Source organism: Zophobas morio, unplaced genomic scaffold (genome assembly GCF_036711695.1).
Source record: "Zophobas morio isolate AGI-343-1 ecotype UQ-CSIRO unplaced genomic scaffold, CSIRO_AGI_Zmor_V1 ptg000044l, whole genome shotgun sequence".
In the NCBI taxonomy this organism is placed as follows: domain Eukaryota; kingdom Metazoa; phylum Arthropoda; class Insecta; order Coleoptera; family Tenebrionidae; genus Zophobas; species Zophobas morio.
Window position 1 is genome coordinate 9,410,039 of NW_026972149.1, and position 27,219 is coordinate 9,437,257.

General features: G+C 38.8%; 1 protein-coding gene across 2 annotated transcripts; it reads right to left on the minus strand.

Moving 5' to 3' along the window:
• On the minus strand, positions 1 to 27,204 carry Orb2 (orb2). Of its 2 annotated transcripts, XM_064072874.1 has the most exons (7): positions 26,306 to 27,202; positions 23,981 to 24,095; positions 3,946 to 3,996; positions 2,670 to 2,986; positions 2,399 to 2,609; positions 1,893 to 2,185; positions 1 to 1,844 (listed from the first exon to the last, which is right to left on the minus strand). In XM_064072874.1, the coding sequence occupies exons 1-7, from the start codon at positions 27,095 to 27,097 to the stop codon at positions 1,728 to 1,730; spliced, it is 1,896 nt and encodes a 631-aa protein (XP_063928944.1). In that variant the 5' UTR covers positions 27,098 to 27,202; the 3' UTR covers positions 1 to 1,727. The 2 variants fall into 2 exon arrangements, with proteins under 2 accessions (XP_063928944.1, XP_063928945.1); XM_064072875.1 differs by lacking the exon at positions 3,946 to 3,996 and having other exon boundaries at positions 26,306 to 27,204.
• Positions 27,205 to 27,219: the final 15 nt, after the last annotated feature.

Consider the following 27,219-nt stretch of genomic DNA (forward strand, 5'->3'; position numbering starts at 1 on the left):
GAAGTTTAACAGCAGTTTATCAAATAAACACAAATTGACATTTTTATATAATATTTATAAAAAACATAAAAAGTCTGATATTTAACAAAATATTAAAGGAGAAACTGTTTTTACAGTTTTACAAACCTTATCTCAAATTGACTAACAAACATACAAAAGTGTATAAAATAATTATAAAAACAATTTAAATAGTATTTTGTAAATTACAAAAAAATAATAATAGTTATAATAATAATAAACTAGTTTGTTGCTAGTCAAGGAGCCAACGGTCAACAAACCGGGCAAAAACTGAAAGATCCATTTTGGGCAACAATAAGGATCTGAAACAATTGACTATCCCTAATCGAGGCAACAGCCCAATGTATTGCACTAATGGTAACTACAATCAAAACTGGAAACACGCAACTGTTGCCAGCTTCATCTCAGACTGTTCGTAGTTCGCAGTTTGAGAGTGTCCATATCCACATATAAAATAGTAAATAATAACTCAAAAAATTTGTTTGAAAACAGTTATAAAAAGTAAAAAATGTATACAACTTTAAAAACTTCCAATAAATACACAGCTTACATAGTAAAAATATGAAAATTATACAATCAGTTTAGAAACAATCTGACTGCACACACTTCTAAATCTCAAAAACGGATAAAAAGTTATATAATCGTTAGATCAAAATGACAACTGTCTACAGAATATGATACGGTCTTGTCCGTTTCAACTATCATCTACTCCCCACAGGGCAGGCGAGCAAATATACAAACAGTAGAAAAAGGAGTGTAAATCTTTACAAATCATATCAATACATATTTGTACCATATTGTAGATGGTTCGCACGGGCCGGGTGGCTGCACCCTGACTAGACGTTTACGGGTACGGCCTGCAATCTCATCGCCCCGCGCCTATTTACACAATTACCTAGGAAACGTTATGTTATATATTCATTAATTACGGTTAAAGATAAAACTCTACGGCGCCGAGGTCAGCTGGGCCACCTCCAACGCAATTATTGCACACATCAAACTTTTGCTAATCACCATTTATAACAGTTTAGTATAAAAATTCAAATTTAAAAAATACAAAGTCTTAGAATAGCTGATACTATATATATAATATACTATACATATCCGTGCAATTCATTTAATACATAAAGACGTTTATGGTATCACACATTAAAATAAAGGATGGTAGGAGTGCGGACATGAAGCAGGTTCGCGGGGCAGCGGGAAAGCCAAGGTGGGTTAGTGTTAGGGCATAGGGCTAAATAGCGGGACACGGACAAAGGCGGGCCGGTCAGGTACTTGGGGGCTATAAGTGGTCGCCGCAAGCGAAGGTCCTCTGCCCAGCAGCGGCTTGCAGATTAGACTAGTATTTACAATACCCTGAAAGTTTCTGACTGTACCGCACTAGACATATACATACGGAAGAAACACCTCTTTTGGTTCCTCTGTCTTAGTTCCCCTCTACTCGAAAACAGTAAACCAAAAGGATCTTCCTTTTCAGATACAGCGATACACATCGTAGTCGTACAATGGCTGAACGCAGACGCATCGGCTGGTGCTGGTGCAGTGGAATCCGCTACCACCAGGCGCCTCAGACAGAAGATAACTGGTTACATGTATACTTTAAATATGTATAATTGCTACTAGATAATTATGCCTATGCGATGGACAGCCGTGCCGCCGGTGGTAATAAGCTAAAAAATGGCGGCCGCTGACTAAGCGCTCCTGCGTTAACACCAGCGGAAAGGAACAGCTCTTGGTCGATCCGCACCCTCCTTTACCAAAGGTTTATGAAACTCTCTCCCGGGTCTCGAATGAATTGTCGCCCAGCAATGCTCACAATAGTACTGAAACAATACCAATCAACTACGACACCCTTCTTCCTTATCACCTACCTGCAAACAAGTCACGTTAGCACAGAAAAACGGGGCAAATTTACCCCCACAACGCTGTCCTTGACATTCATCACACATTTGATCGTCCAGAACGTACGGTTTCACTTCTACCCTTTTGTCAATATCACCATGTTGAAGTTGGACAAAACGTGCACTAATCGCCGCTATATAACTTTGCTGGTTACTAAAAGCTACGCGTCCTGCCCCTTTTGGATACTTGAGCTCTGGGTCTGTGTCAATGCCTGCATAACACACTCCACCATAAAGACGATCCATTATCATAGCTAACTCCACTGCAAAAACGTACACCGTAATACCCCTCCCTTGTCACGCGCACTGCTAAGCTCCCGCAGAACGCGTACCTTTGCTTCCTACTTCCGAACCCCGGACAAAATCAAAACGTAAACACTACAAGCTCGCCGGCTTCCACCCGATAGTACTGTATATAGTACACGAGGAAGCAAAGCTACCACGCGCCACCGGAACGCTTCATCTTCGATACTTACCAGCTTTCAAAGGACGTGGGACCCCACCTACGAACACAGTTTTTCGAGGATCTAACGGCATCGATGCATCCAAAACGAAGTCCGCATCGGACAACCTCCATGGTCTAATCTGTACAGGCTTATCTTTGATTGTGGGCGACGATACACATAGATACAACTTGTCCTCGTCAGTAATGCACGCGTCTATTAAACTTTGTACAGAATTTTCATCCTGCAAGTAAAACGTTCGTCAGTTTTGGAGGTATTCAGAAGTAGTACGAAACGGCAGCACCTGGAATAATAGGAATGCATATCCTTTCGGGGGGAAGTAAGACTTGCTTTCGGCTTTGTGAGGCCAGTCGACGACTAGGGGTCCAAATCTTCGGAAACTAGCTGTGATTTCGTCTTCATCTATATCCGGCGGAAGGCCTCCTACGAACACTTTACGCGAGAATCTCTCACCACCCTCAGAACCCTGCGAATGCGGGGACGACCTCGACGGAGAGCTAAGGGGTTGAGCACCACCTAACGTAGTATCCACTAAGTGAGGCTCTTCGAGCAGTACCGGCCCGGCTTGGTCATCTAGAACTTGGAAGTAAGACGATTTCCCTAAAACAGAGTCATAAATTATTCATCCGGCGGCGGAACACGAAGTCGGGGTTTACTTTGAAACATTTATTTGAAAAAAGGGTTCAACTCATGCAACCAAACACTCTAATGTAAATGCGGCATTTATTTGGTCTATGTAACAAATAGTTACGGTTTGATAGGTAGGTAAACGAGTTGGTAGGTTGTGAAATTGACGGCAAGTTTGTCAATAGTGGCGAGGCGCATGCGCGTTTACGCAGAAACTACCCCAATTTTAGGAGGGCACGTGGACGAGTGCATCGACCCTCGTACAGCACGTGCTTAACTTGGTGGGGGTGTTCTGTCTCACCCGGTTTTCATCACCCATGGGTGGGGATGAGAACCTACAGTCTGTTTTCGGTATATTTGGCTGGATTTCCATCTCAATTAGACCACTTTACTACGAGTAGCAAAGTATTTATTAACTACAACCACATCAAGCTCTCTACCCACTTTAAACTAGCAAATTTCAGCCGACACCAACACCAACATTCGAATTTCTCGTCCTCGCAACTCTACTGGTTACACACAAAATGGAAAATATTTATTAGGAGTCACGGGACCTCTCGGCCTTGACGTATCGAAAAAACAAAATGGTGTGCTCAGTTAGCATAAATTAAGCAATTCAAAATGTAACACTTATGTAATAACACAACCCAAGGGAACGTTAAGTAAACGACGACACCCTGCTAAAATTTCAACAATAGTTGTTAGGGTAGGGTTGGACTATTTTAAATTTGCTACAAACAAATATTAAGTAAACAATGAAGTAATTTATGAGAATGTTTTAATTTAATGTTACGTAAACGTAAATAAACATGTCGTAAAATTAAACTGTTTTCAACTACCGTTGTTGGTTCGCAACCGTGTTCGTAACACCATTATGAGGTTAGGAAAAATTTTTCGCAAATCAACCACATGGTGACAACGTAAAAACTTACCATGTAACTGTGTCAGTGACTGGAAAGCATTGGTATTGCAGTTGATAAACCCTAAAACAATTAAACCAGTATGATTATACAGTAGGTATAAGCTACAAAAGAAATCACAGCAATTTTTTTTTGGTGTTACCAAAAGCATGAATTTGTGCAATGTCATAAACTATACGTAAAGAAGACGTAATAATAACTGAAATTATGCTGGCGGTTGTGTAACGCGCGGGGAATTTACTATATCGTTCGTTTTTCAAGGAAAATCACCGTTTGTACACCCATCTGGTCCGAAACCACAAAATGGAGGTTAATTATTTTTGTCAACACTGACGACTTAAGCTCCAATGGGGCTTAATGATGGAAGTTTTACTTTTATCGTGCTATATTACGAAATTTTAAAAGCTACTCCCGCTTTATGTGATAATAGGGATGAGTGAGCGCACAACACCCTCGTTAAAAATAATTTACATCTTATATTTTGCAACGAATGACTGCGCAAACATTCGAGGGACGAATTTTCATTAAAGCGTAGATTTCCAGTCTTTCGACCAATACATGGTGCCTTACAACCTCTACCATTTTCGGATCAGTGAAAGACTCTTTAATAATGACAACAATTTGTTCGACAAGCTGTAAAAATGCGGAAGCCTGACGTTTTAATTAAAAAGATAACCTTTGGCCTCTTATATGTCAATAAAAAAATGCTTTGCGAAACTCCGAACGTCCACACTTTTTTCATTAACATACTAGCCTGCATTTCAACACAGGTAATTATAAAACCAGTTGATAGAATGTTCCGAATGTCATAATTCGGTTTGATTTAACTGCGAAAAAATCCGCCATGACTTTGACTCCGGGTATATGTTGAACTTTATCGATAACAGAATTAGCACGGTTACTCAACGTTTTATTGGAACGCAGTTTGGCATTTTTCGACTTTTCGTAAATTTCGTAACGTGCGCGTAATCTTGATCGTGATTTATAAGCACCTACGTCGAACTCGATCATTTCTAATAATTATTCCGGAATTTTAATAATACGGTGTTACCTTTGATCCACATAATGCACGCAAGGTCAATAACATATTCTATTTTTGTAGACGAGTATTGTTGCGTATAAATTATCGACAACTTTCACTCGAACTTTTATATCACACCTACTAAAATTACATAATGTAATTAAGCCCGGTTTAGACTAATTAAGAACGTAACGCACTGCGTGCGCCAAGACGTAGCCTGATCTCTTCTCACGGTTACGAAGGAAAATTACGGCGTTTTAACGCCAAATCAATACTGGTAAGGTGATTTGACGCAAATGCGATTCATCATCAAGCAGATCAAGTGTGCCAAGAGTCGAATTTACACCCGATCAAATCAGTGGACACATTTGCCCCCCGGGAAACACCCTCAGAACTTGTCCGTAATTTACGACGGAAGCGGAGAAGAGGCGGGGTTAGGTCTTCGACTTTTCACCCAGGTCGCCCTACTAGGATCCGACTTTGAACCTTCGCCCGAACACCGCTTGTAAAATCTGACGTTTGTGTTAATATTTGGTGGAGGCCTTATTTTGGCAACCGCGTTGCTACGGTAACACATTGACAGTTTTTCTCGTATTTGTGTGGAGCTCGTCGCAAAAATAGTGATCCACGTGGAGCGAGACCAGTGCCTAGGATCCTCGTTATTCTTAGTAGCTTAATCAGAATATTTTATCAGGAGATAAGTGGACTTTTATTTGCATTTCCCACTTTACAGGTGGTTTGTTTATCGGTGTTACGTCAGAGGTATTTACCAATTGTAGCGGTTAAACTTACGGAAAATTTGATAGAGTGAGAAGTTTACGAGTTCAAATATGTTTAATGTTTAATAGCGCCCATATTTTTTATGCCCCTGGGCAAACTGCGGGACAAATTTATGGATTGCAAGCGTTACGAAACGCTAACCTTAAAGATAAAATTTCAAGTGTTTTATATGTGTAATTTGAATACAGACATAATGAAATGAATGCCTTGTCACAGAGAAAGTTATTCTAAAATCCGCACACGCCACAACATTTTTGTGCAACATGAACCTTCAATTAATTTTACTTTTTCAGCTGAACAATAGCTTGAGCAACAATTAAGAAATTCATTAAAACGGAAAAGAACTAATTAAGGAAGTGGACTCGCGACTAAATTCCGATATCCTGGATGAGGACGCAGCTGGCTAGATCAATACAGCAAACCGTGTATTCACAAAGGGCCGTAATACTCCGCTCATACATTATATAGTACCATGTAGTAGTATTTATTCGAAAATTTCGAAAGTAGGGTGGGAATTCAGGACAACGGGTCGAATTAAAACAAAGGGTGTTTGACTCCAGCGAGTACAACTACCCCGATATCGATTTAAACCATTTAAGAACACGCATGCCCTGCTTCTGTCAAAACCATTGCACGGATTGAAGCTGTAAATTTTATGGGACCTTTCGCCGCCCTGCCCCTAGATTTACCACTGCATTATTGTTTAACTCACCCTTTAATTAAATTTAAGACACTCTACTTAACACCGCCAGCCTCCAGACCCTACTTATTGAGTCCCGAATCCCCAAATTCTTAATCAACCAGACATCTGGCTCCCAATCTCGACAAAAACCTCACATTTTCAAACCGAAAACATATTTTGCTTGCGCGCCCAACCCCGAACACAAATTTATCTCGTTGTTATCAACACGTTACATCAGTTCCAAACTGACGTAACGTCTTGATGGAACTTTTTCGAAAGAAATTGCGTCATCTGAGCGAATCCCACCGACTGCGCCAATTTTTATACCACGAAAAGTCGATTTCGTCCAATAAAACGAAAAACAGCTGTTTCATGATATAAAAGTAGTTTTGACATGAAGCAATTTTTTGTTATTGCTTGGAATTTTTTTATGAACTAAAAATTATTAAAAATCTCGTGATGGTGTAGCGTCGATTTTGTCCCAAGAGGTGTCATGTCTCGGTAATTTATGACACGGATAAATAAAACATTAGGTCACGTTTTCGTACATGTCGAGCTGTTATTAGTGGAAAAATTGGAACATAAACATGGCGGCAATTCAATAAATGTAGCATTTCGTATTAGTCACAATAGAGTGATTATCATTTTAACTATTTACAAGCCACAAAAAAAATCGTGTCTTATTGAGCGAAACGCAACGTATGCGGTACATGAGATAACGCGAAAAAATTAATTCCTCCATCAAAAAATGTATTGGGGTGACTAAACATAATACTGCCAGATTAACCGTAATGTAATGACGGATTGATGTAAAAAAATTGTTCTTTGATAGATTCGATAAGCTTTCAAAACGCCACAATTAATAGTAACATTTCGGGTTGACAAAACATGAACTAACTCGGCACTAGAATATAAAAGTTGCCTGATGTAAATCTACTTTCATATAGAAGCCGTCAGATTCGTACATGGTGACAGAAAATGCAGAACTCATTTTAAAACTTGACGGTGCAATCGCCCGTATTTACATATAAACTGAAACTGGAACAAACACCTACCCGTAGCTTATTATCAGCCGTAGGTAAATAATTTAAGTTGCTAATAGCCACTTTGGACATAAATGTCGCATGCGATTGTCACTACATTTAACCTTAATTAATTGTCACTAAACCACAATTACACCGACGAAATTTAAAAAATTTAAACCAGGGAATGCAGAAATATGTTTCATCACGTAGTTCAAAATCGATTTTTTTGTAACATGAAATTGATATCACATAGTTTTGGTAGTTGCAATATCAGGAGAAAATGTCATAGAATCGAAACTGTGAAATAACTGCATTTGTTACACTAGAGTAGAAATGTTTTCAAGGACCACCATGTGTGTAGTCATTCGCAATTATAAAATTACGCAAAATACATAATATTAGTGTCATCTCAGGTTTCGAAATTCTTTCCTGTGATCTAAAAGTATAAATATAAAATAGCAATTTAGCATCTATGGCAACAGAATATAAATGAACGGATTAAAAAAAAAACAGACCGCTAATCGGAAGTAGAAATCGCAGACTAAATGATTTTTATAAGAATTACCGCAACAATACTTTTAATTTCATAGTTGAAAATCCTTGCGAAGATTTCACAAGAGGAACCATTGTTCCGTTTATGCACCGAATGATTCATCACTCTTTGAAAACGAAAAGTGCTAGCAAATTCGCACCTGCTTCGGTCAATATTTCGAGTGATGAAGTTGGTTGTAGAAAATTTTAATAGAGTTAAGCTTAGCTCGCACGACGGTCGTTAAAAATTGAAACGCTATAAGCAAGACGCCCCTCACATTATCTGTCGGACAGATGGTACACCCCCTACAGCTGCGGCAACAGATGAGTCTGATCGAAATGTCATCACTGGTTCTGATCGCTTTCGAAAGAGTAGAAACAAAAAGGATGACCACAACGAGAAATCTTTAGTTTCTAAAGCATCCACTCGAAACAGAACTAATTTGGCGATTATGTCAGAGATGGGTGTTGCAGATGTATTGACAATCCCATGATGGGTGTTGCAAGGGCGTAAGTAATCCATAGCCAGATAACGAGGGAGAGAGCGAGCAAGCAAGGTGTTTTTAAATTAATAAAGCGCAATCTCCATGACCTGTTATTACAGAGGATGCCCCTAGTGAGAAGATAGGGGAGAAATACGAGCTGAGTAGTTGCAATTTACGTTAATAATAAATCTGACCTAAAAATTAGATTCGAGTACTGCTTACGGATTTACAAGGCTATAAATCCACAGAACATGTAATTAGTACATTTCAATGTTAAGACCTTAAGCCGTGATTAGTAAAACTTTGTTGCAATTGGCGAATCGTTGCTAAAACGAAAGTTTAAGCAATAAACGGATAAAGAGGAAGCTCGTCACTGTTGTGGGAGGAAATAATAATTAATCGTAAGACCTCAGCTCGAAATGTCGTAAACACAGTAATGAAATTTTCACTTTGCTGGTTTTCTAATGAAACACTTCAATAATTCCACAAACTTTTTATTTGTACATGAGCATTATATGCTTGTGACAACCTTAACCTTGCCGTAGTCGTAACTGTGGCAAAACAATTAAATGTGTCAGCTCTAACGCAACCCAAGTGAATATACCTTACCCATTTCATTACGTAAGCCCATTGTCCCTCCCAAAATCGCTGCGACACTCGGATCACATTTCAACTTACAAGTACATGTTTTGTACACCGACTTCCTGTTTGTGCAATTAACATAAATGATACTCTATCGGTTTTTGTACGTACATAGCAATTTGCCGGACCGAAGTACAGCGCGATTTAGACCTGACCTATACAACCAAACCGAGGACGACTTCTCCGACACCGGTCATCATCAATCACCGCTTTTTCTGCAGCTGACCACGACCGCACGCCAAAGACCCCCGAACACGCACCCTCCCGAGTCCGCGACATTACTCTCGCAGCCGTCTTCATGAGACCCTCGCACGAAAAACCGCAAAATTAGCCAAAAAACGTCCTTTCGAACCAGAGCCGAAGAACCGCGACCTCAGAATCGCCGTCCTTCCGTGCCGGTCGTACGTTTCGCCAAAAATGGACTCCAACAAAGCGGTCTTCTCGACTCTGACGTACCAGAAACGGCGTTCCTTGTCTGCGGCGCAAACTTCGGGCTGCTATTTTAGCAAGAACGTCTTCCTCCTAGCGCGGTGTATCAAGCACCGGCGCAGAATCCAGGGTCTCCCTGGTTGGCCGTAGGAGCACCGACGCGTCACCTCGGAAAAACTGGTACGCCAGGGCATCATCCTACCAAATCTTGTTAACTTATGGGTTATTTTGTTAAGACGCGGTCCTCCCCGCAAGGTTCGGAGGTACGTTACGAGCAAAATGATCATGATCCCGGGATAGCCGCGTAACCATTTTCCTGAGTGCTACAAAAGTCTAGGGTACCTTTTAGGCGAAAACTAATGCCCGGGGTACAGTTTAACTGAAAGCTATCCCGGAGCAACCGTACGAGGACCGGAGGGCAAAAGATATCCTCCCGTCCGGGGTACATGTCACATCCCGGATCTTGTGCGCGTAGCGCCGTCGTTGCAGGTTAGCAGGGCGTCGTCCCCTAGTCTTGCGGTTTTTTCCGGCAGGTTCTGAACCGGTTTGTGACGCTTCCGGGAGGAAGGAATGGTCAATTGGGCTAAAGCTATGGATGTCACGTAAGTGCATCTTAAATGAGGCTTTATCGTGAGGCGTAACTTAAGCGGAACCGGGCATTGCCCTTCGCGGGAAGCGCGTAGCGGAAACGCTTACTTTACAACAATTTGCCTACTCTATGAAATGACGTACGAATTAAAAGAGTTGATGCGAGACCGCTGCATTCACTTCGGGTTTTGTTCAATTGGATCGATTGCTATAAACAAGCAGGGCGATATTTCAATTTAAAGACCGTATGTCGCTGACAACGAAAAAAGATGCTAAAGTGGAATAGTGGCGGCGTTTTCACTTCGTTCTAATAAAGCGGGCCGATCCTCGGAGATCCCGAATGTCTTATCATTTTCAATTCCAAGGCGTTCCCGGAGATAACCACTTCATCGTAGTTTAATTAGATAACTTGATTAAATCTATCCCGATGGATGATGAATTGGGGCGGCGGGTTTCAGGGCGATCAGGTAACGCGATTGTGGTTGTGTTTATCAAACATGAGTATATGAAATGATAAGGTAACTCGAACCACGTACCCGCAGTGGATTGGGTTTCGAGCAAGAACAGGTAGTGTAAGAATTTGATAGCGTAACAGCCACGAGCACAGAAACTGTTACTTTTGCGATATCGGTACGACGAAAAAGTGTTCGGTAATGTCACCAAACCGACAATCACTAGTTTTTATCACGTAGCTACAATGTTTCGGTAATGGGTTGGCTTTGACAAATGGCACGGAATGAATTCGTGGGACTGGATGGAAAATCGGGAAGATCTTTGATCAAGGTTTCCACTGATGAGTTTTATGGCACGTATCGCATTTAGTGAGCCCTAAACAATATGGTCAGTCAGCAAACACATCCGGTGTTTGTTTACTGCGACCTATTTCAATTCCAATGTCGGTACGAATTCCAGAAGAAATAAAGTCTCGCAACTTGTGTCGGCTTGTTCAGGATACAAAGTGTAAGTATACATGAAAGATTGCCTTTTCGGAACGAACTATAAGTAGCACCGAAAAATTATGAAATAATAAAATCAGTTATCAATTATTGAGAACAATAGGCTATATTGATAAGAATTGGAAAAGCCTCATTATCGGAGGTGCGTTCAAGAATAATGACTAAAGATTTATGATTAATTTAACCAAATCCAAGGGCAAAGCATTGAAAAAGTTCGTTCACAAACACTATTAGTTTGATAAGAAACTAAAAACAGAACAAATATTGCAAGGTGTGGTCCTTATATTCGTACGATTTCAAAATGGTGCCAAAACTGGTGAAACCATCTCAGAAATAGATTCAATCACAAATATTTTCAGAATGTAGTAACGATTTTTTGTCTTACGAGAAATTTTCACCATCACTAGTGATATAGAGTCGGTATGCGCGCATGCTCATTACGAAGCTCTAGCTTGATGCTATAGGGCAAATCGTAGGCCCCAAAATGGAGAGTAATGTCGAACAAAGTTAGTGAATACTTTACAATTCTCTAATATATTGATTAAATGCCTTGTTTAATTTAGAACTGCTACTGTGCCCTCCGAGAATTAATAATACGAAGGCCAGAGACATTTTCGAGCTGAGTTGTCGGCCATCGTGCTAAGTAATTTCTGTTATTCCAGAAATAGGTACGGGGAAACACAGTGTCGGCGGTATGTTAAGATACAGCGACCCAAATGAGTTGCAGCTCCTCCCAGATCAGCAAATCGTTAGCATACTTGAACGATATAGTCCACGTGGATGTCACATAATGACAAAAATCAAAAACACTATTCTCCCTGTTGGAACGCCGTTTATTTTTAGTTGGATCAGTGCTGCAGACGTCTAAGGAAATGCACGATTGTGACAATTTAGATGTTCTTTTAACATTAAAGTAGCTATAAACGATGAGTAGGCATCTTTTACATTTCGAATATTTTTCAGTTGTTTTACTTTCATATAACATTTTTTTTTTTGTATATACAGTGAGAATCTACTTTTTTTGTAAGTAGACAAATGCTAATGTGTTTTTTGTATTGGGTCACTTTCATTTGTTAAGTTATGTCGGAAAGATTTAGTCGAAAATGTTTTGTGTCAAACTGAACACTTTTAGAAAGTAAAAGTTTTGAAAATGAAATTATAAAGACGTTAAATAAAAGTTGTTTCTCTTTTTCCAATAAGAACTTTTTTACAAACAAGAGGAAATGTGAGTTCCCTAAGCTACATTTTAAAAGGTTCAGTGGGGGTATCTTGGTACTATCGCTTCATTTTTGTTGGCATGACTTTTTTAACGGGATATCGATCATCCAAGGGATCTCAAAAAATTATCAACGATAATTTTTTCCTGTGGAATTGATGTAAGTTTTTACAGTTCGTTTTGAAGGGGCTAAACTCTTTTAAATTTGAAATTTTTATTCGTTCGGAGACTTAGTCTTCGACTTTCTTCACCTTTTATTACTAGGCCGACATATAGTCTTGCACACGTGTTCATTGTACTTCTACACATAAGCGGTTTACATAACACTCGTTTTGAATCATCCTGGTAAACCTAATGAGACTTTCATCGGAATTATTGTTTCTAGTAACATTATCAAGGTCGAATATTTAACAATTGTAGATATTTACAATTTTTGTCCTCGCGTTGAAACTATACGTAGAACAGTCCTCAAACAAAATCCGCCGAGCGAGCGCACATTAAACGCATGACAACCGATTTTTGTTGAAAAGTGGGTTAAACTGCATATTAACATTTTATGAAAAGTTACGTAATGAAGATTTAAAACGAAATAGTCATCTCTGTAATTGACAATGCAAGTACTTGTGCGAGACAAAACCCAAATAAATTATACACTGTAAAAAAATAATTGGATCTGGTGGCAAAAAATTCTATTAACTGAGTAAATAGTCCGCAGCTTGATTAATTTATTTATCTCATCAAGAAAAACGCATTGCGGTCCTGCATTAATCTTAAAAATGTATATTTATTGAATCTGAACTTTAACATTGAGGTCGCATGAGCCACCCATGCGCAAAAAAATCCTAAAAGGTTAATCCCTACGCGAAGTGTCCCAATCTGATACGTAAGCGTCACAGCGATTAAGGGTTGGGCTTGTTTGACTTAAGTCAATAAGTGGCGCGAAATTTTAAAAGTAAATATTGGCATTTTTTGACAAATTGCTGTCACCGCTTTACAACATTGTCGCAATGTGTTAATATGTAATTTTCTCGTGATATTTTGTTATATCACAACAAGTAATTAGCGTCACTAATATTTACATTCATAATCAGAGTACACAACCAAAACAGTCCATATCGGTTTTTTAAGCATATAAAGATAAATCTTTTATCAAGTATATTGTCAAATATCTTATACGTACGAGCAAATTTCCAGCATGCTTTCGCCGCAGAAATTTCAAATTTGATAACCAGTCTACAAAGTGGTTAATTTGGAACACCGATTAGACATTTCACTTAACTGATCTATAAATCACTTTCATTTAAGTCACTTGACCAACCAAAAAGCGAGCGTAGGACTCGCAGGAATGATTCATATCCCAAATTCTGCTTTGGCAACGTAAACATTCCTGCCCAACCAAACATGCACGAGGGTTGGTGGTGTAAAAACTGAATTCAATGACAATGTACAAGTAATGCCAACCTTTCGAAATACTGTTGAACTGTAATCCCCACGTAGGTGTAGGGGTCGAAGTGTCCACAGGGGAAGTTCCGTAAGCCCTGAACATAGCGCACTAGGGAACAAGAGCGCGCGTGTAAGGAACATGCGCCACAACAACACCGCGAATTGAACTGACACGCGACGGACGAATGCGATAGAGGAAATTATAAAGCTGTACCCACAACCCAGACTATATTTCAGCCCACTCTGCGCATGTGAGAATCCCATACTGCACCAAACAGCTGGGGAATCTGCATCAAAGCTACTGTTATTTCAGGCTTCAGATTCAGACTCCAATTGCATTTCCACTCGGACGCGGATGACACCACCGCCAATAAAACTGGAAATCGCTTTCCGACCCTACGCCGCACCTCAGGGCTAATTCAGCATTTTAATTCCAACGCCTCGCTCCAATCGACGTGCTAACGCGAATTTAACGAAGACTCGGTCGGATGCGACGACCATTAATTGCGAATCTCGGAAACTACAAAGGACTCGGTCGGATGCTCCATTCATTTCGGAGCAAACAAACCACACACGATTCCACGTCGCAGCTCGGGGCTATTTTCGACATTTTAATTCCGACCCCTCGCTGGAATCGAAACGTCAACGCGAATTTACCGAAGACTCGGGCGGATGCTGACACGAAAATACGAGGGACTCGGTGGATGCTCCAGTCATTGCGGGACTACAAACCACATGATTCTGCGACGCAACATTTAATTCCGACGCGACATTATCCAAGACTCGGGTGGATGTGTCGACTATTTAAAGCAAACATCGAAGTTGCCTCGGCGTTTCGGGACGAACGATTTCACGTAACTCTAAAAAAAAACAGTGGTAGAAGCCAGATTATCGTGTACCCGGAGTCAGTCGGGGTTGAAGACTTTTGACCCTCCGAAAAATACGCAACTGCGTTTTAATTCAGGTTGCAGTGGAAACTCGTTCGTCGATTAACTATAATTAGTTTGTTGACAACTTGTTCGGGTCACGGCAATACTTTTTGGACACTTACATCTTGAGCCAAAGCATTTTGAAGCGGAAAACAGCGAACTGTGTATTTCGCGTTACAATATTTAGAATTTTTGTTCCTTGCACTGAAGTTCCGTAGACCAGAATATTTTGAAGCGAAAAACAGTGACCCGTATATTCTGCTTTATAATACTGTCGAGTTTATGTCCTTTGACCCGACTTTTTGACGCCCGTGAAAGTAAAGTAGATAAGTGCGTTTCTCAGTGTCTGAAATTTACCTTTTAAAACTTTTTTTTTTTAAATTCGCTGGGAAGTATTTTGATATAGGCCGCGTGAAATGTTTACCGAATACAGAATTTAATTGATTTAGGGAATTGCCAAATTGGACCGCAAGAATACCGGGAAATTTCCCACGGGACCACCTTAAAGGGGTCTATCGAGCTAAAAATAAAAAAGATATAATGATTGCGAAGCAAATGGGTGTCCCAACGGAAAAAACCCCACACTCCTTCAATAAATGTAAAATTTAATAAGTTGACGTACAGTACGTTAATTAATCCCTTATGGAGCCTGAAGGACTCGTGCGGATTTTTTGATTATAACTCCTTTACCGAACAGATGGATTTGTAAAAGTTCGCAATCTTCACAGGCCTTTGGACGCTCACTAAAGCGCAAGTGGCCACTCCACCTGTTCGGTAAACTGACTATAAATGTAAAAATCAGTTTTATGCCACTGTCACAAGACGTAATTCAGCAAACCAAAGTCAATTTCTACCATAACCAAAAAGCCAAAAAGCTATACTACTTTTCCGCAAACGAGGCACACTTGGACAGTTTTTTTACCAAATCGGTTAAGTCCAACATTCAAGTCCATGGTTCGTGCGAATGGTCTGAATATTTTGATGAACAGGTGTGGAATTTACGTAGATTATTATCATATGATTCATATCTTTTATTAAAAGTAAAAATCAGGTGATTTGTCACTGTCGTAGTGGACCTCAACGCTTCAAAAAACTGTCCTGGAAACAATCTTGGAAAAAAATCAAAACTACTACAAGACGTAATATTACTGAAACAAAGCCATTTTCTACTATAACTAAAAAACCAAAAAGCTGTGCAAGAAATACTTGAACGGTTTTTCAACATGTCGAACATTCGAGTGACTCGTGCGGATGTGGAAGGCATATTATCATATAATTCCTTCTAGAACGTAGAGTGACCGATGGACTCGGATGCACGTGGTAGTGATAGGCTCCGGCAAGAACGAGGAGACTCGGGTGGATGTTGGGATTGTTTGGGGATAGGAACGCGCAGCGGACGTCTTTTGTAAGCATACGATTTGATTGATTTTTGACATTATCGTTAAGCCCGCCGATGCTAGGGAGTCTTTTGATAAACTTCTTGTAGTCACGAGGGTTTAATATTATATATTTTGCGCATTAATACCGACCGCGTCGTCGTTTTAATTAGCACACTTAGGATTCATTAGAGTTGATTTATTGTGTGAAATGTGTTCGAAATCCCCTGGAGCTCAGCAAAGTAAATTGAGTTTGTGAATTTTTGACATGTACAAAATCGAAAAGAAGGATGTAAGGAGTTAAATAGGGAAACCTTATTCGGCTTAATGTGTTTATACATAAGTTTTGTGAGACAGTAGATAGGAGAATCGATCGAAGATGTGAAAACCTTAAGTAATGGAATGAGAGAAGAGAGAGCCCATACCTGTCAACGGTCAACTTTGGAATTAACCTCTTAAGGCCTCTGACTACTTACTTATCCACCACCCACATGCAGACATCAAAAGATTTTACTTACCCAGAAGACCGATTGGATTTTTAACGCAGCAGTTATACGGCCCGAACATACACGGATATGACTCCTGGAAAACATACAATAACTCATAAGGAGCTATTTCAGATGGTACATGCAAGAAATAAGTAAAGGACAACAGATAACAGTGAGAGGAAGCCCTTGAAGACCAAATCGTCGGTGGAAGGAGATTCACCTAACTTACCTGAGACAGAAATCGAGAAAATAGAGAGAACGAGTTAATTGTGTGTTTGAAATTGTATTCTAATTAAATTTCGACGTTGATAGGGCAACGGCTCGTGATGTCACAGCAACCGATAAAAATAGATCTTGGCTGAAGCTTCTTTCAACCTTTACAAACACTCCAACATTTTGTCCCAAAGAGCTAAATCAGTCTCAGAATTTCGATTTAATTGCTCGGATGATGCTTGCTCATTTTTAATTACATATTTAACTCCAAAACATAAATAGTTGGAATTATCTATTATCATGACCCACTTCCCCCTCTCCGCCACCGCACTAAATATATTCAAATTAGTTGAGCAATGACAGCCAGCTTTAATTTCTACTATTGTCCACATGAATACACAAAATTACTAAGAAAGATCCAATTTGTTGTAATTACAAAATGGGGCGCATTATCCTAATTTGGTGATTATACAATTTTCCATTCCAAATATTCACTTGACATTTACATGCTTCCAAAATGCATGTTCCAAAAAATTTAAAAGTAATGGTAACGATGACAGCAAGGATGACTATTACGTTACAAAACCACCTAGTTTATCTGGTCAATTAATTTACAAAATGGCCAAATTTCGACACACGTGCCAAAAAAATGCAGTTACATTTACTCGGGTTACGTGAACCGAAAAACTCTTTGTCTTACCGTACATGTTATGCTTCCGAAGTCACAGCACCGTTAGGATTCGCCATTCGAGAAAAATCTAAAATCCGATCCGTTCTAAACAGAATGAATCAAAAAGGCGATAAACACGACGTCACATGCGTCCACAATTTATAAATATGCATGTAAACACGATACGAGTGTATTACCTACAAAATGAAATTTATGACCGTGGCCTATAACGTGGCCAAACCAAACCTTACTTTTGCGAAGAAAATATGCATGACAATGGCAATGTTTCTTTCTGACAGGCAAACGTCACGACAAGTTTTTCTTCGTTCTGGATGAATTTATCGACTATTTATCGGTATTACGTGAATCAAAGTGTCGTCACGATACTCTGGAAACGAAATAAACGAAACTAGTTTGATCGAAGACAAGAAATACCACTCAAACCGTCATAAAAGAAGGATTGCAAGAATTTTGATTAACGGCACACTGTAGGAGGCTTTTTGCAGGAAACTCCACTAATTGCGCGAGATTTGCATCAGACTACCTGCTGTTATTATTAAAGAAGGTGCTAAGAATGAAACATAAATCGCAAAAGGAAAAAGGTGTCCGCGAAAAAATTCTATCTATATAGTAAACCTGCGATAACAATCCTGTTAATCGTACAGACTTGTCGGTATCGTTTAATCCGTAATTAATAATTATCGTCACTTTCCTACAATCTCGTAGACCTAATTAACCACAATTTTCATCAAGAAATTAATTTCCGATTTCACCAATATTGACGATTTTCTATCAGTGCAATTACTGATTAATCCATAAAATATTAATTATTTCATTAAATAGAGCAACAATGTCGGACCCCACACATCCGATAAAAGATAGCTTGAAAACACATTGAAACCATAACAACTAAAGCAAAGAGGTGTTGAACTACGTTATGTAAACGTCACCACTTGAACAAATAGAAACGTCGATACAACGTTAGTTTAACATTATAGTGTAAATAAAATAATTAAAGTCACACAATGAAACAATGGCAACGTAATTTTTACGTTGAAATCGCGTCTATTTATAACGTTTGTATAGAAACGGTTGACGACGTCGCGAGAATGTCAATACGTGATCTAAGCGTCCGATTGTTGTACGAATATTAGAAAAAATGTCTCGTGTGACTTATCATTTTATATCTCGTGATAAAAATGCTAAGCCTACTTAGTGAACTAGCGTGGCGTTACAACGAGTATCCACACAATCTGATAATCAGGCTTACGAAAGAATAAGAAAACAGTGTTTGCATAATTAGCCCAACACTGAAAAGCATACATCATTGAAAACAAAAGATTAATGTTTTCCACGGTGGCATTTGTCTCTCCCTTGCCTCTATAGAATAAGGAAATAATTCTCTCCAGAGACCTATTCAATTTATGCAACGAAATTAACCCAGGTTTCGATTAAAGGGATGTAAATTCAAAATCGAAAGCAGTTGGTGAATATTTTTCAATTAAAATAATAATGATTATTCAAAGAGCGAAATTTGAAATATGCATGAGAATGGAGTGGAAAAGTAAACAGAAGAATAAATAACGAGATTATAGAGAAATAGTTGCATATTTTGGGGATTCACCACGATTTGGTACGTTTATCAGACGTAGTATACGTGTTGGCAGATTGGTTCTATTGTTATTGGGAAAAATTTTCCATAGCGAGCGACTCGGAAAAGAAATAGAATAAGCATTCGGGTCATAAATTTATTGATCCACTATGTATAAACGAAATTATCATAGCTATTGATCCACATTTCGGCAAGGCTAAAACCTTCAGGGACGAATTAGTGGACTTGATAAGCACCGACTAAGTAAACATTTTTGAAAATATTTCATGTTTGTGAAACAAAACAGAAACAAAATGTTTATGATCAATGATGGCGCCTCGATAATTGAATATTGTTTTTCCCAACGAAAACGTCACTGAGATTTTATAGACCGACGCGACGCAACTTACTTGTTATTAATTTCATTAAAAAACTCCGCAGTCGTAAAAGTTACGATTCGGCGTTGGCTCTAGATGACACTTTTATGAAGCCATATTTACTTCACCTACATAATTATATCGACCTATCTAATTAATATTTTCCACGGCCTCTTTATCGATCAAATCGGCGTTAACGGGTATCGTACGCACGTCCAGTGACCGGTTACTCCAGGAGGCCAAAACGAAACGAGTACACTTTCAATTAGCGCCGAGCTAGCGGGCACGTGTTGGTGTACCCCAAGGTTCCGCCGGGGTCCCTATCTTGTTCGCAGGAAGTAAAAGTAAAATGAAGCGTTCATCATAAACAAGCGCGAATGCGATGTACGTGCATACTTGTCCTTTTACAATAGAATAATTATGTAATTGGTATTTAAAACGTGCGGCTGCAGCTACTGTTTTAATCTAGGCCAATGTTAATAGCAACGATTCCGAGCGATGGCGAATCATTACGCAAAATTAAAATCGAAGTACCAAGCGAGTTGTGACAAAAATTTCGTGCGCGTTGCGCGGGTTTACCCAACTAATTTATAATTCAGAAACAATGTATTTAGCGTCGTGTAGAATGGAACACTTTCGAAATTAGAATGCAAGTTTGTTTGCATTAATTACTTGCATTTAGTAAAATTATTATAACACATGTGCATTATGAAATTGTAGCTGCCTTGACTCTTAATTGTTGTTTTAGGAATAGCGCTACAATTGTTGCTTTTTCTTGATCGCTCCACTAATTTCCTCCACGTTTAATTGTCCGTCAAATTGTCTCATAACTGCATCTAACTGTTCACTTACAAAATTACAAATCGTTCGATGGGAACAATCGAAATAAAAACATTTGTTAATTATAGCCTGGTCAAAATTTCTGATAATGTATAATTAAGTAGGAAGTAATTACAAGTTGCTTTGGACACCAATTATGTCCCGTCGTGTGTATGGTGACGTTGAATATTTCGCCGCTTTTTGCTAACCGATAGATGGCGCTTCGGCGCCCGCTAATTTATGTAACCCGAATGAAATTCTACTAACCTAGCAGCGCAAAAAGTGGCATAAATAAACGCTTTAAAAATTTATTTAATTTGAAAATAGTCAATAACTTTCTCTTCCTTAAAGCTAGAGGAAAGCGAAATTTTAACCACAAAAAAATACCAGATATTTAATTTGTCACACATCAGTGACATTTAGCAAACAGATCGTTTCAAACAAGACTGTCAAACGGAGGAAATCAGGCAACGTCCTAATTAATAAAACATGCCAGTACTCAATATTATCGATTACTTCCATTTTTGTTCACTTTTATTTAGACATGGTTTTGGAAATTATGTCAGGGGCATTAGAATTCTTGATTTAAAAAATTAATCAATACCAAATCATTTTCTAGCCGATTTACTTATTTGATTTTAATCAAGGTACGCACTACTCATTCGAATCACAATTACGTTTTTGCGTTGCTACTGCCACCTACATCTAAATTACATAATACTTACACAATTGCATTCTTTTTATAGACACCAGTCTGCACAAACCAAATGAGAAAAACTTACGATTATTACACAGCAAATGTGTACATTATTATTCATAAGACTTAATGACATAATTAGTAGTTGTTATTATTATTATTATTACTGCATTATTACTGCACACAGAACTCTCGCAATAAACATAAAGACCTACAACAGCGAAAATTATTTTAATTAAATACAGCGATACGTCGTTTATAACCTGTCCATTATCTAACGTTATTTTTGCACAAACGAAATTTTTGACCCATCTGAAAAAGTATCTATTGGAATTATTGGAATCGTTAGTTTGTTTTTAAAACTAACCAAAATCATATAATTACGATTAAACACAAACGGTCCCAAAACGAATCTCTGTGGGACACTAATTCACACGATTTTATTTCCTTCACTTTAACGAAAAACGTTTTAGCAAAGAAATTCTTAGATCCATATTTTCCTGTTTGTGTGACAATCTGCCACGTCGCACTGGTATCAGAAAGTTTGAGAAACTCTTTTAATACCAATCTTTCCTCGAAATCACTGTGCTGTATAGAGTTAGAAGTGTAATTCCAAATTAGCTCATCTGTTAATAAAATTATTCCAAAATGCTTCTGAATCCTTAATAGTGTAAAATGTCTCCTAGTCCGTGTTAATTAAGGCATTTTATAAGTTAATACAACGCTGCGGTAAACTGTTTTTGTGCTAATTTGCTTGAAAGTTTGAAATTGAATCGGAGCGAATACTGCAGTTCGTACGAGTGAGAAATGGATCAGTTAAATGAAATCACGTTGCTGAACACGTAAAGTATATTTAGTAAGGAAAACTAAACCATCCAGACATTATCTCTTCATCTTCGTTGTATTGAAGATGATGAATTTGTTGCCAAAACTTGCCAATATTTTTTGTCAAGTTCAATATTTTTTTGAGATTCGCCACACAATTATTATCTAACTTAATATTTTTGTGAACAGTCGTCAAAAAACTACTTAATTCATGAAAAAAATCAAATACGATGTTAACCTCTTTTCTCGGACTTGTTTGTCAAATGTTTTTCAACCAAAATAAAAACGAAAGACATTTTTTGCGACATCAGTCTGATCTAATTAGTTCCGTTAGAATTCTAAATCTCTAGTAGCAATGTACTGCAAGAAATGTTTTTCTACGAAATGAAACTTTTATTCGTTCTGAGAAGGTTATGTGTCGGAGGCGAAAGACTCGGAATAACTATGCAAATCCAAATTATTTCTGGCAGAATATTAAACAGTTTGTAAGTCACACAAACTAGGTTTTTATTTGGTCGATACATGCCCCGCCTCTTTACCCACACTACGCGCCAGTTTGCGACCTATAGCCGAGAAGAGGCGGAGCTTTTCGAACAAGTAATAGAGCTGGATTTTGCGCTTCAAAGACTACTGCAACACAAACCCAAAACGACATGCCACAAATGAGAAACTGCCGAATAATGTGATTTCTGTTTACTAAAACATCCTAGAGTGGTGAAACGTCGCACAAATTTTGTCATAATCTATGGAAAATGTATAGCAGCACGACATAGATAATCAAGTGAACGACAGACCTCGAATGATAAGGAAATGAAATTGCGGGCGAAATACCACGATTCTATAGTAGCTTTTCGGGGTTTAAGTCCAATGCGAATCCAAGATTCACGAACGCGTATTCTGCTACGAGATGCGTTCATGTGGTCGTAAATGTGACTTAATTTGGTGTGCAGAATATGTATTTTGCCGGACGAATTATTCCCAACGTAATTTAATCCGTGAACGATAAAATTGTAACGCGACGCAATTTTTCCTCATCCGCCAAATTAATTGAAACCCGAAAAAATTCTCCGAAGTTACGATGTTTTTATGCAAATTATTTTATATTTAGACCTGGAGCAAAGTTCGTGTTCTCTTAATCTCGGTCCCCTTTCCCCGTTTTCCAGGTTTCGATGTTTTGATGAATTTTAAAATTGCATTAAGGGAAAAACAAACAAAGTTATCGATTACCGATTTTAAATCCGCAAAAGCTCGCTCTTTTAAATTTAACAAATTGCACAGAGGTAATTTTTTGCAATTTTGTACTGCCATTCATGGTCGACTGCTTTTTCAGAAGCATAGTAGCGTCGGCATTCGCTTGAACTGCAGTAGCCACTGATGGAAATATTGATTTATTGTACGGTACCTACACGGTATACTACCGTTTCGAACGAAAATAACTTTGTTATACAAGCACGACAAATTTCTAACATTGTTTAATTTTTGACGTTTATTTAATCTCCAGAGCGACTTATTAAAAACAAAAAGGAGAAAAATAATCGAATATTCACAAAAAAGACCCTTCGCACAAAAGAAGCTTAACGGTCTGAACACCTCAAAGTTTTACAAGCTTCTTTGATCTAAAAAACAGAGCGCTGGCTCCGGTACACTTCGTAAACGTAATATTAAAAAGTCTATATATATATATATATGGAGAGCAAAATACTTTAATTACTTCCAAACGAACGAAAAACATGTTGATTACAATTCTGTATTTAAATCAAGCTGACGACAAAAAACAATTTTAAGACTATGTTAATATAAGGACACTTGATCAAGCAGTATACTATAACCCATATGTGAATACTAATGACATAAGCGGATGTTTATATTTCGGAACACCTATGTAACTAGGGCATATTTGTCATAATCGATAAAACAAACAACTATTATGAAAGTAATTGTTTATAGAACTATAACTTTGATTTATATACCGATAGAGAATATAAAAACACGCCATTAAGCAGAAGTACAAATACTGAGAAATGCACCTTAAAACGATTTGCTTCCTTAGGCCAGTGTTGACTTTACTAGTGTCAACTTAACCTTGAATAATCCCGATAACTTTTAATGTAAATAATTAACTTCATTAAAAGTTAGAAAATAAATTTGTTTTATTGACCCAACCACTTAACTAGTCTGGAAGGAAGAGAAAATTTTAACCATTTTCCCCACTTAAGATTGCTTCACACGTCCGAACTTTTCACAATACAGATTTTTTTATTTACCTTTAATATCCGTTGAGTCTGCCGGTGGTCGCATTATGTCATTCAAGTAATGTTCTAGGCCTCTCATATTTTCTAAAGGACTACTTCCATTCGCGTTCACTACACCACACCGATCCTAGAATAAAAAAATATTTTTAATTCAAATCGAAAATTTATCAATAGACTCACAATAAATAAGCTTAAGCCATGCATTGCAACCACGTGACAATTACAAAAACTTTTAATGCCTTACCTGATTGTTTTAAAGGCCTCTAGTAGTCAGTCATGCGAGAATTTATGAAAGTTTCAAGAAATCGGATAATCGGTTTTCTGATTTCTTTCAAAAATAAACGTCTTTCGTTATCGTACATGTTTTTTGCATTGAAGAACGCTTTTAAGAGGATGTAAACAGCGTTTAAAATATAAATCGGCCTTAAATGTAATGCTCCAAAGCGAATTAGTCGCAGTGGCAATAAACGTACTACGCCTCTGTCATGTGGGTTGCCTATGCCAAGAACTGGGTCATTTTATTACATTCTCTCTAAAATCAATACGCAATAATCCCGTAGTGATCTAAAATATGCTTATTTTAATGCGACACAAAACCGAATTAATAACAATAAATAAGAATAAAAGAAACAATGGTCGTTTAATGGAAGCTAATTATTTAAGTTATTTGTTTTTGTATTGCGCACTTAAAAAATTACGGTCTTAGAAATAATTGCTACTTTCTTAATGAATTCCATTAAAAATAAGCTTCAATAATGCGGTGTGTATTAAATATTGCCCTTAATTTATTTGGGACGTATTTACAGAATGAAATAATTATATTAAGCAATCAACAGAACACTAAAGGAGATTACAGGGATTAACAACACTGGGAGCAAAAAATACAAAAAGATCCAACATCTAACAAACGTAGCGTGTGATGTTTAATGTGTTGCCTACCAATTTAAATTCCCACGTTTGATTAAATTTATTTTAATTATCTCTAACACCCAGTTTTTAAATAAACATTGTGTAACCCGTACACATCCAAGCAAAATTTTGACCCGGTCCAATTAACAGTAAATTTAAACAAAAGGTTCTACTGATAAGAGAGAGAATTCCCAGGACTCGACACAATTGTTCAAAAAATACAAACGCACTGGCAGATTTCAGATGTTTATATAGTTAACATTTCGAGTTTCCTATAGTGAGAATATAGAATACAGCATAGGTCTGCGCTTATTTATATATAGCTCATCCTCTATGAACTCATGGCCATTTCTATTTTCAGCTTATTGCTTACCTCACCTGAATGTCTAGCTACCCTAAACACGTCACTCTTCTGCTAAAAATTTTGGCGATCCAGATTATTTTTAGTGGGTGTCACTTTAGTGTGGATTGTTTAAATTTGTCGCTACTCGTATAGCTCGAGCTCGGAAAAGTACCGTTCGTCGTAAACGTTTTGTCTTCTTTAAATTGGCTTACGTTAAATTTGTTTATACGAAATAATAAAAAACAATACATAAGATATCGCCATTTTTGTTCTAAAATTACCAGTTGCTGGAAGCTATTTCGGTACATCCTAAATATACTGAGTGTGTCACTTCTCTTGAAATCGTAGGCTCGACTTATTTTTTTATTATCGTCCGGAAAAACTCAAATAAATTTGTATGATAAGTTAACCAGAGACGGTGGTATTAGATTCTGAACAATAGTATCACCTTATCTGGTGCCTGTCGTAATTTATTAGAGAAGCACAAGCTTATGTGCAAATCAGGTTTCGGTAGTATGTGTACCTCCTTACTTTAACACAACGAAAAACAAAAACATGCGACAGAGACAAATTAAACGGTTTAAAGTGTTTATTGTTATAGGTCAATTGTGGGTATAATTTTAAAGTATACATAAGTTACAGGATGAGTTTGAATTAAATAAAAAAAAAACAATACAAAATATTCGTGTGTACACATGTTTTGAAATGCATGCTCCATTATCGAGTGTTTGATTGAGAACAAAATTACGCCATATAGGTACATATATATTAAATCTATAAACATTGCGGTTTGAACGTGTTAAATTGTTGGACCATGCAATGCAAGTACAATGTCCTTATAACAACAAATACAAGAAACAAAAAAAAAACAAAAATAAATAAATAAAAACAAACATGAACTAATGATTAATGGTTTATTATTGAGATCATATTATCACAGACAAAGGTGACTAGACTAGATATTTTGGTAGTGGATGACACAGCAAGCAGCAGCAGACGAGAGCACAAAACAGCTAGCGTGTGGCGACTGGCAAAGTGGCAATCACAAGAGTCACAGTGCAGTGCTCAAAAGTGCCACACATTACCTGATACGGGAGTAGATCTCTCGCTTCATCCATGTTGGTGATTTCGAACGTGGGTGGCTGTGGAAAAGGCCCTTTGCCCGGATAGGACGTGCTGCGTCTGAACTTAACGGGGGATATGACTTGTTGATGATTGAACGTGGGACTGGGTTTCCGACCGGCGACTCCCATTTGCTGCAGCGGCGTGAGGTTGGGCACGCTGCGGCCCCGATTCCAGGCAGAAGAGCCCCCGGACCAGCTCTGCCCCGGGCTGGCCCACGACCCGTAGCCCTTGTACAGCGCGTGGCCGGATTGCTGCCGGCCCATGTTATGGGGGAAGTTGTGGCTGGCCGTGATGGCCCGCCGGCCCTGGCTCTGGTTGTTGCCGAACAGCTGCTGCTGGTTCGGGGACGGGAAGTTCTGGAACCCGAGGCCGTTCACGCTCATGCCGGGCGCGTACGAGTCCTCGATGGCCGCGGACCACAGCGCCCCCGGGGTGCCCTCGGCGGGGTGGAAGAGCGGCAGCGACGGCGCGGCCTTCGTCGACACCTGTTCCAGCTTGTCGCCGAGCTCGGGCCCGCTGTCGCCCTCCTTGGCCGCCTTCTCCGTGCCGGGCTCGTCCGCCGCGGGCCCGCTGCCGGCCTTATCGGCGAGCTCATCTTGCATGGGCCGCCCCTGAGCCTGGAGGATGGAGTCTGTGCTGCTCGTCGACGTAGGTGTGGTGTAGAATATCGTACTGTTCTTCGACGTGTTCACGGGTATCTCCACAGCACTCAAACCGATGTTCGCGTTGCCACTCAAACTAAACTCCCCCATTAGTGCACGTCACTGAGTCTAGGGCCGGTTATCGTCGTTATGTCATACACGTACACCCGCAGAACACTCCACCAGTGAACCACCAGCCCACTTTTCTGTCAGTGTCACTAGTTTGCGCGGAA